Consider the following 10,199-nt stretch of genomic DNA (forward strand, 5'->3'; position numbering starts at 1 on the left):
AATATTTTATACAAAACTGCTTTGTGATGATATTAGCCTGTCTTTAGTTTTGATCTTGACAAATTCCCTACTTTTCTTGTTATGTTTAGAATGAGTAAGGAAAAAATGCAAACTTTACTTCTGCTCTAGCCTTTTTTTTTTTTACAACCTCAATAATTCACAACATGGTTTACAGTAAATCAGGAGTTTTAATTCAGTCAGAAATCTGGAATAAAACATAACTAGCCAGGAGGTTAAATTACTTTTCTTGATATAAAATTAATAATACAACAAATGAAGAAAAAAAATAGAAATGCAGAGGGACATTTTTTTTTATTTATATTCATAAAAATGGGTACATAGCATCTGACAAAATGCACAGACAAAAACATTTCATATGTATAGGCATGAATATATCAATTCTACAATTCACTGACAACAGACCAATTAAATACATAAAAAGTTTACTGTTTTGATGCAGGCGAAAAAGGCCTCATAGTGCAAGATTAGAATAATCAGTTGCATTTTAAATTAAAAATTGCATATATCCTTGATGTTTGGCAGAAAATACTTCAGAGATTTTATTTTTTTACTTACTGCAGGTAGTGGAATTACATAATTATCTATACCTATTCAGATTTACTAATCACAAGACCACGATATGAATACACAAATAAATTCACCTCACTTTTATTTTGTTTCGAAAATTTATCACATGTCACATAAATCATAAGATTCGAGGAATATCTTATTGTACTTAGCAGATGTCTAGAACACACTAATTAGTTATAACGAAACAAATAGCATACAATATAGGGATGCCAACCAGATAACTTTACTTAATCAACAATTTCTTTATCCCAAATCTATTTATAATCTTTTAATCCTTTTCCGACAGTTCCTGTTTATTTTAAACACTCAACTTACAAAATATCCCACACCTTATGAAATAATTATTCAAATACAAATTATTCAAAGAAATTCATTATTAGCTATGTAATTTAACTTGTAAAATCTGTAGAGGTTAGCATCCCAGAAAAACACTATAACAAGGACTACATAAAATATTAGCTACAAGGAAAAGCATTTTAATTTTTCTAATTACAAGCATCAAAAAAAAATTTTTTTTTAATAATTTATGATTAATAAATATACTTAGAACTAATGATTAACACTTGGTAGAAGCATAGGTAAAACTAAAAATAATCTTCAAAGTTCCAATAAAAGAGAAAATATTGATTCGATAGAAACCCTACTTTTAACAAGTGTCTACATACCACTTTTACCATACTTAGAAATAAGCACACCCAATTTAACCATCACAAGATATTTATGGAAAAGAAAAATAGAAGGCAAAACAAATGCACTGTTAAATTAATTTAATATATTTAATAGTAAAAATAAAACAAAACCTACATAGTTTTAAATGCAATGCTTTAAGATTAGGTGCTACTACAAGAAAACGAATGCACAAAGATATTAAGCAAAATTTAAGCATACTTTTAAGAATAAACTAATATCTACACATCAAGAAATCACAAAATTTGAAACATTTAATTTAAAAACTTTAATTTATAAATAGGTTGCTTTTATAATGATAGCACAAACATTAAATTTTTATATGGGATTATACAACCAAAAATATCTTATTTTCCAGATAAAATTTCAAATGAAACATGGTATCATCAAGATATAAATCAGCCAAGATTTGTTAGGTGAAATACTGTAAATAAAACAAAATACAAAACAATACAAAATTATCTCTCATTTAAAAGAGAAAAAAAAAATATTAATAACTTATGAAATGACCTTAATGTTAAAAATAGAAATAAAAGCATACATTGATTTAAAAATGCAGAAACATAAGAATTTTTCTTATCCAAACAATAAGCAAACAAATGAAATGGAAATAAAACTTGTTTAGGATATTGGTGTGCACTTCTAAATCCATGCACAAATGAGAATAACATGATCATCATTCACTCCAGTTTCAGAAGCTCTACATCAAATGTTAAAGTGGCATTCGGTGGAATAGTAAGCTTGAGTTAAGTGTAAAATTTCATAATATCTTGTTTCATGTAATACAGATTTCAAATATTAATTCCAATGTTAAAATAAAACCTCCAACCTCCTCTCAGTATCTACAAACACATTTCATAAGTTACTCATAAAAACTCTTATCTTAAAGGGGGAAAAAAACCATGAAATAAAGTTAAAAATACTGCCTCATGGACACATTTTTAGCTCCCGCAAATTTCCATAGCTCAAGAAACACAATAGCAGTTTTTATTGTAAGACAAATACTATAAAGACTTAACATTGGTCTATAAATAGATAAGACAGAAAGGACCAGTTTGGCCCTTCCAGTTTGTTTGTGTGAAGATTTAACTAGATACCCAGAATCTTAAAATAAAATCAGAACTAATTTCATAAAAACATAACCGATTTGAAATTCTATAGTATTTTATTAGATTTGGTTAATGAAAATATATGATTAAACGGAACACTGGCTAGACAATTATACATGCACATTAGTTTCTTATATAATTGACTTTTCTTCATAAATAATAGAGATAGCTTTAAAATAACTCTTGCTTTTATTAATGAAACTGGAGCACCTCATATAATATACCAAAGGGTATCTCAGATCCAAAAGTACCTGGGGTAATAGGATATCTACCAAAATACCTAGCTGCCACTTTAGAACCTTCAGTCATTTTAAGTATAAGCACATTTCTATAAGGCTAAGATTTAAATGATTAAATGAGGAGGTAAACTGAATCAAATTATGAAAAGTTAGAAATATTCCATACTTTCAGTAAGTTATTGTTAAAATTACGGAGCAACAAAAAACAAATTAAATGGGCTAAATTGCCGTATTCGTCTTTCTAGGTAAAAAAGACACATTTAATAAATTAACATAAAAATGAAGCAAAAAAAATTATCTAGGAATTTTTTTTTTTTTATAAAATTTAATAATTTTGAAAGATACTCAAAAGTTTTATCAGGCATGTAATGACCAAAAAAAAAAAAAAAAACATACCTGTGAACATTGGAGAAATAATGGATATTGATTAGCAACATTTCTTAGGCTATGAGTAAAGTTTTGATACTACATCATGTATAATCATATAAGTAAAAAAGAGAAATTCCAAATAGTAATTAATTAGTGAATAGCCCCATTGAAAAGGATAGCTATTGCATTATTACATTTATAATTATTACATTGTAAACATTTTAAAAAGTTGTAGTTGGAAAAAACTAAGCAGTGTTGCTATCTCTGAATATTCTCATAATTTAATAAAAAATAACAAAAATAAAAGAAAAAAATTTGAGAAAAAATAGAAAAAGAGAGAAACAATAAAAAGTGGAAAATCAGACACTAGAGGAAATATTCCAATTTTAGCAATTAACCAGAATAACTTACACAGTTAACTGCCACTCAAAGCTAATGATAAATAAACAGAATTGCCATAAGACTTAGCAAATTACAGTTTACTTCCAAAATTTTTAGTACATTTCTCCTTAAAGTGAGTCTACATTGAAATTTTTTTAAGATAATTTAAAAGTAAATATTCTAAGATTAAAAAAACAAAAATGCAATTAGCAATTGATTAAATAATTAAATTCATAAATAATTTAATAAAGAGACCTATATTTCTCACCAGTAACCCTTAAAAGCTCAAAATCAATAAATTAAAACACAAGATCAAAAATAAGAGTATAACATTAACAGATAAGATAAAATCGAATAATAATATATATTCACAAGTCTATAATAAAAACATTTAATAAGACTTCAGGCAATGTGAAACTTGCTATCATGAGCTCTAAAATAAAATAAAAACTTAACTCCCAGATTTGTATTAACACACCCACATGCTTTCAAGAATCTGACAAAAAGTAAAAATTTGTTTTCAAAAATTAGAAATGAGAACTGTTTAAAAATAAAAGGATATATTCCAGGATGTCCTAGTGAGCCATAAGCAAAATCAGGTGAGCAAATCAATTTTGCACGCTGTCCTACACTCATCTAAAAAAAAATTAATTGTTGCATACAGTAGTGAAAAAAAGGAAAGAATAGAAGAATCTGATAAGTAACATAACATAAATTACTTGAGCTACACCATTATCCCAGCCTTTAATGACTTCTCCTTTACCTATTCTAAATTTGAAGGGTTTACCTCTATCTCGAGAAGAGTCAAATTTTGACCCGTCAGCTAATGTACCTAAAACAATACAGGACATAAAATAAAAGTTCAAAGTACAAAAAAAAAAAAAAATACAAAAAACAGACACAAAAAATTTAATTAGGATATTTTTTTAAAAAGGTAACATATAAGACAGTGTTTCCCAAACTTATAACTTTTGTGTACCCCTTCTACATTTTTCGTAATGCTGTGTGTAAAAAATTGAATGTATTTTTCATAATAAAAAAAATCGCACAAAAGTTACAAATCACAACTGGCTGTTGACACCACTAATTATTAACTGTTAACTCTGCAAAAAATAGCCAATAGAAAAATGCGTAATCGTAAATTTTCATGGCTTGCTTTGTTTTTAAATAAAAGTTTTTGAAATTTTCGTTTGTTGCTAGATATTTCGCATAAGAACGACGCGTACCCCCACTAAACTGCTCATGTACCCCTGGGGGTACGCGTACCACACTTTGGGAAACAATGATATAAGGAATAAAAAAAAATTTAAAAACTGCACGAGTTTTTTATAAAACACAAAGCCTAAAATGTGACAAAAATTGATAAAACAAAGAGATATAAGAAAGCACTAGAAACAAGTCCATTAACACAACTTCTCACAAGCAAATCAGGTAACACCCATCAACAAATAAATGATCATCTTAATTTTCAAATCATAGGCAGCCCTAAATTATAAAATTATTGACTTAATAACGAGAAAAAGAATTTGAAATAGTTTAGGGACAGAGCCCTTTAGAAATTCATCTTGATTATTGATCTTTCTAGTTAATAATAATATTAGTCGTAGGCACTGAGTTTACACGAAAACACAGAGCTCATTCTAGACAGAAAAAAGGGCAGGGTGCAAACGTTTAAAAAAAGGGCATTATTATTCTAAAAGGGCAATAATTTCTATCTATGGGCTTTTCACGTTCTATGAAAAAACATTGTCAATTAGTGAAAGAATTTTTTTATATTTTACTAACAATAGCAAAGCAATCATATTTACTCATTTTTATTAATAAATTAACATATATATCGAGTTATTGAGCTAATTAACTTAGTAATTTATTTAAAATGCTTGCATATATTAATAAAATAATAAATGTATGTTTTTAAGTGTCTGTAGTTATGATTTAATAATTAAATTGATTAATAATAACTATGATTTAATGATAGTGGAAGCAACTGCAAACTTTCTAAGACAAGTGCAACAAGGGGGTGTGATGGCTATTTTTTTCCCCCACATAAATCTATGTATTGACAGCAATGACAAACTAAATAAAAATAGTTGAAAATTTAAGAAATCCATTGTACAGTTTGGAGAAAAAATAAAGAAGGATTGAGGAAAGAAAGGGTTTAGAGTCTATTACATCAGGGGCAACAGGGTAGATTCTTTTGACTAAAAGGGCAACAGGGTGGATTCTGTAGACTAAAAGGGCAACAGGGTGCTGCGCCCTGTTTACCCTGCCTAGAATGAGCTCTGGAAAACATTTTAGCGTTAACACATTCTTTGTTTAAATAATAAGCTATTCTTATAGTTAGGAGTGTAACAAATAATGATTTGGCTGAATATTCCGCTAAAAATATGCGCCGAATACCGAATAGCAACATTTCGTTTTTTTAAAAACGAAATCATAAATAAATATTTTTTATATAAATAAGTTCAGTAGCTATTGAAAAATAATCAAAACTTAGCCGTATTATGGGGGGCAAAGAGGAAAAAAACTTGAATAAAAGTGTTTAAAATGAAAAAGATTATTAAAAATATCTAAGATAAATTTTAAAAAAAAATGACCAACAGCTATTGAAAAAAAAAAACTCCATTTCTATAAACAAGAAAAAGAAAGAAAAAAAAGTCTTAGTTCTTAAAACAAAAATTTAGTGCTAAAAATAATATTTTTTGGAAAAAAAATTATCCATAAAACGTTAAAAGAGATAATAACTAACAGAAATGCTTTTAAAATTATAAAAAAGGACATATAAAAAAAAAATTTAAAAAAAAAAAAAAAAAAAAAAAAAAACAGATTATATACAAAAGCAAAATAGAAAAATAAAAATCAATCTTGATTTTTGAAAGACAATTTTAAACATAAACATCTCAGTTTTCCAATGGTTTAATTTGAAGTTTAAAGTCTAATAATAAACACGTGCAAAAATTTTTTTTTTGAACAAGCTAAAACTAAAACAAAAGCCATTCTTAAGTTTTGAATGAAAGATGTAACATTAAAATCTCAATTTAATTTTTCACATCGCCGTATTTTAAGGAAAAAAGTGGCCATAAAAGAATAGCGTCCATTCGATAGGCTCTTTATATAATTTGCAATAAAATACTGATAAAAAGAGTTAACGAAAAAAGCTAAAGAGAAACATTTTTCCCCTTAGTTCTGAAATATAACATAAACATGGAGAATCAGTTTTCTAGGTTGCCTGTTACTTATCTTACCATATAGGAAATAAGTGACAGTAAAAGAAGAAAGTATAAGAAACGCTCCGTTAAAATGATGCATTATAGTGATTAAAGAAAAAGAACCAAAAAGGAAACAAATAAAAAAGAGTTCTCAATTTTCAAGACATAAAGTGATGAAAAAACTAGGAAATTGACTTGAATCAGTGTTTTCACTACAGTGCGAGAATGCGAGAATCTCGCATATTTTTTTATTTTCTCGCATTAAAAAATTATTACTGCGAGAAATTCGCGCATTCTATAAATCAATTTCAAAATTCGCGAATTTCTTGCATTTTGGAAAAAGCTTCGAATTACGCCATTTAGAATAAAATCCATTTCACTTTTCTTCCTGGATCTTTCATTATTTTCAACATCTGCCCCGTTATCTAGCCTCCCTATTTACCAATATTGTTCAGAACCTTTTCGAACAACAGAACACAGCCACGGAACCCCTTTCAGAACACATTTCCCTGCAACCACGTGTTTACCGAAGGTAAGGTTTCTTCATGTTAAGACGTTCAAATTTTTTATACACTTATGTAAGATGGACAAATACCTTGTAGAGGCAAAATCTTCTATGACGATGCACCAAAAATATTCAATGCTTTAAGAAATAGAAGACGTTAAAAATGTATTATAATTAAAGAAATTTTTTTTTTCAAGAGTTTGTGTTTTTTTAGTTTTTAGAAATCTCACTTAACTTTTTGAAATCTCACCCTGTTTTTGAGAAAGGGTGAGAAATTCTCACCCATTTTTTTTTCTATGATGAAAACACTGCTTGAATTAATATAATTTTTAAAAAAATCAGCATTACAAAATTCATGGTCTAGTATAAAGTAACCTAGTTTCAATTCTTCAAATTTTGCTTTTCCATTTGCCTTTTAGATAATAAATTAACAAGATTTAGTGTTTAACAAATATGTGTAAAAACAATTTCTAACAATGTATAGTAAAAAATGCCTTTAATATTCCTTATTAAATTTCTTCAAATTTCAGAGAAAAAAAACTTTGTCAAAATTTAAGTTTCCAAATAATACTTTGTCAAACATTCGGCAAAAGGGCTGAATAGGACAAATACAGAATAGTGGCCGAATATTTGCTACACCCCTCCTTATAACAGTTATTCATGACTGTTAGCAGATATGCATATGATAAAAAAAAAAATTATATTATCCACTATTTTCTTAAATAAAAGGAAAGGAAAAGTCAGAATTCCCCTGTTTAATCCTTAAAATAATTTCAGAACATTCAGATGCATTAATAGCAAATTTGGTTAGCCAGTAAGTACTTTTAACTTCAAAAAAAAAAAAAAAAACTGCTTCATTTTTAAGAAAAATTATACTGGCATGTATAATAATCAAAGAGCTTAATAAAATTTAAAACACTTTCAGTTAATAGTATAATTATAGTATTAGTTGTCAGTTAATAATATACACAGTTTAAAATTATAACTTTGCTTCATGTAAAAGGCACCTAAACTATAGGTTTTTTAATTTCCTTAATAAACAAGAGCTTTGAAAAATACCCTTAACAATATTCAATAAATAAATACCAATTGGACATAATTTTTAATGAAAATAAATATTTAACACAACAAACACTAGAAAACATGATTATAATTGTGGAGTATAATTAATTAACTTAGAGAAAGCAGAAGTAGAACATTACCAGTATAATGTACAACAACAGTTTGTCCTGTTTTGGGGAATGTTTGACCTGAAATAAAATTGGTACACATATTAGTTTCTTAAAGTCATGAAAATCAATCAAATTAAGTAAAATATTATTAGTTTAATAAGTAATAGAACAAATTTAAAATAATTCCTAAAAAATATAAGTCATTTTATATTTGTAATTTTGACTAGGTACAGCCTGGAATTAATAGTAAATCTGATCATATTTTGCTTAATGAGTGAGGAATCATCAAGCAAATAATATCAATGATTCAAAGGAAAGAATAAAATGTAATTAATCATGCGAAAAGTGATAATAGGTAGTGATTTGTTTTTCAGTTTCCAGATTGATGTTTTAATCAGTGTATCTTTTACAAAATTACATACTTCATCATATACGTGAAAATTACTTGTCTCAACAATATCTTTTAATAATAACACTCAATTTGTTAAAGTAATTAAACTTTTTTTTTCATTTCTCAATAATAACAAAATAAAGTTTTGATTTATATAAAGTGCCATTTGCTTTCTTTACTAATTTATAAAAGTTTAAAGATTGCAATTTAAATTTTTTGTTTCATAAATTCTTGTTTTTTTCTTGTATTTGTTTTTTTTTTCCTTCAAAATATAACAGACATGTGAAAATAGGCACAGACTAGAGACATTTTTTAGTCACATAACCTTTGGACCAGTGACTAAATTTTCTTAACATTTGCCCTTATTAGCAACCATATAAAGATAACTGTTGTAAGTAATATAAATATAACTGCTTATGATGGAAGGATGAAGTTACGAAAAAAAAATTTTAAATGCAAGAAAACAAAATGTTCACATTCGAAAAAATAAAACTAGGCCCAAATAAATATAAACAAATACAATTTAATTAAAATCCAAAAAAAAAAAAAAACTTTATGAGCTTCCTATTTTGTGGTTTGAATTAAGAGTTTAGAAACATTCGCCCTTTAAGGTATCAAAATTAAGATAACCGCTTTAACTAGAGCAATGAAGTTACATAAGAAGCTTTTTAAAATGTAAGAAAACAAAATGTCCACATTCGAAAGGATCAAACGAAGCTCAAGAAAATATAAACAAATGCACTTGATTTATAATATGAAATTTATAATCCTTTTATAAGTTTTTTTTTTTGGTTTGAGCTGGCAGTTTAGAAAAAAAAAATTTAATATCAATCATATTTGTAATAGGTTTATGCAAAAATCGATAAATAAGTGAATCGCGAAGAGCAAGCAAATGGGTGTGGATCTAATTTAAAGAATGTCAAAAACTTAGTCCTTCAGACATAAACTTTTGACAACTTATAAGATAAATAACATAATAAAACAAATATAAATTTCGATGCAAATTTTAAAAGGTAACATATTTTATTATTAACATTATCGATAAATGGATTATTTACAAACATTAAACTTACCATCACCCGGTTTAATCGTTTCAATCTCAACTCCCATTTCTGTAATTGGTAGATAAAAGTTTATAAAAAAAAGAATTAAAAAAACAAGGTATATAAATTACAAATAGAATTTATTAATAAAAAAAAACTTAAAAATTCATCAACTACTGAAAAGTACAAAAAATACTTTTGTTACGGTAGTAAAAGATTAGTTGTCTCTGGTCTCTAACGGCTAAACCATAAAAGAAAAAAATTTTAAATATGAGGCTAAACTTCTAGCTTAGATCTATGGCGCAATTCCAACAACGCGTTAACGCATTTCCGTTCAATGCACAGTCTTTAAAAAAAAAATAGTTCATGTATTTAACGCTAGATGCCGTAGTCCACTACAAAAGCTACGAAAATTTCAAGGATATGAATCAAAATTTCAGTAAGTGCTAACGTCTAGAATAGATTATCTTCGAATTTTACATCATTTAAAAATTATAACAGAC

General features: G+C 26.7%; 1 protein-coding gene across 1 annotated transcript; it reads right to left on the reverse strand.

Moving 5' to 3' along the window:
- Positions 1–293: 293 nt before the first annotated feature.
- Fkbp12 (peptidyl-prolyl cis-trans isomerase Fkbp12) lies at positions 294–9,946 on the reverse strand. Its single transcript, XM_016065674.4, has 5 exons — positions 9,727–9,946; positions 8,293–8,340; positions 4,096–4,208; positions 3,939–4,012; positions 294–2,013 (listed from the first exon to the last, which is right to left on the reverse strand). The coding sequence occupies exons 1-5, from the start codon at positions 9,761–9,763 to the stop codon at positions 1,959–1,961; spliced, it is 327 nt and encodes a 108-aa protein (XP_015921160.1). The 5' UTR covers positions 9,764–9,946; the 3' UTR covers positions 294–1,958.
- Positions 9,947–10,199: the final 253 nt, after the last annotated feature.

Source organism: Parasteatoda tepidariorum, chromosome 8 (assembly GCF_982258835.1).
Source record: "Parasteatoda tepidariorum strain Cologne lab strain chromosome 8, Ptep-v5.0, whole genome shotgun sequence".
Taxonomy (NCBI): domain Eukaryota; kingdom Metazoa; phylum Arthropoda; class Arachnida; order Araneae; family Theridiidae; genus Parasteatoda; species Parasteatoda tepidariorum.

Coding starts and splice junctions, on each gene's coding strand:
- Fkbp12 (XM_016065674.4), bottom strand. CDS start 9,763: ATGGGAGTTGAGATTGAAACGATTAAACCGGGTGATG. Junction 4,209..8,292: donor TGTTGTTGTACATTATACTG/GTAATGTTCTAC, acceptor GTATTGTTTTAG/GTACATTAGCTGACGGGTCA. Junction 2,014..3,938: donor TCACTAGGACATCCTGGAAT/ATATCCTTTTAT, acceptor ACTCAAGCTTAC/TATTCCACCGAATGCCACTT.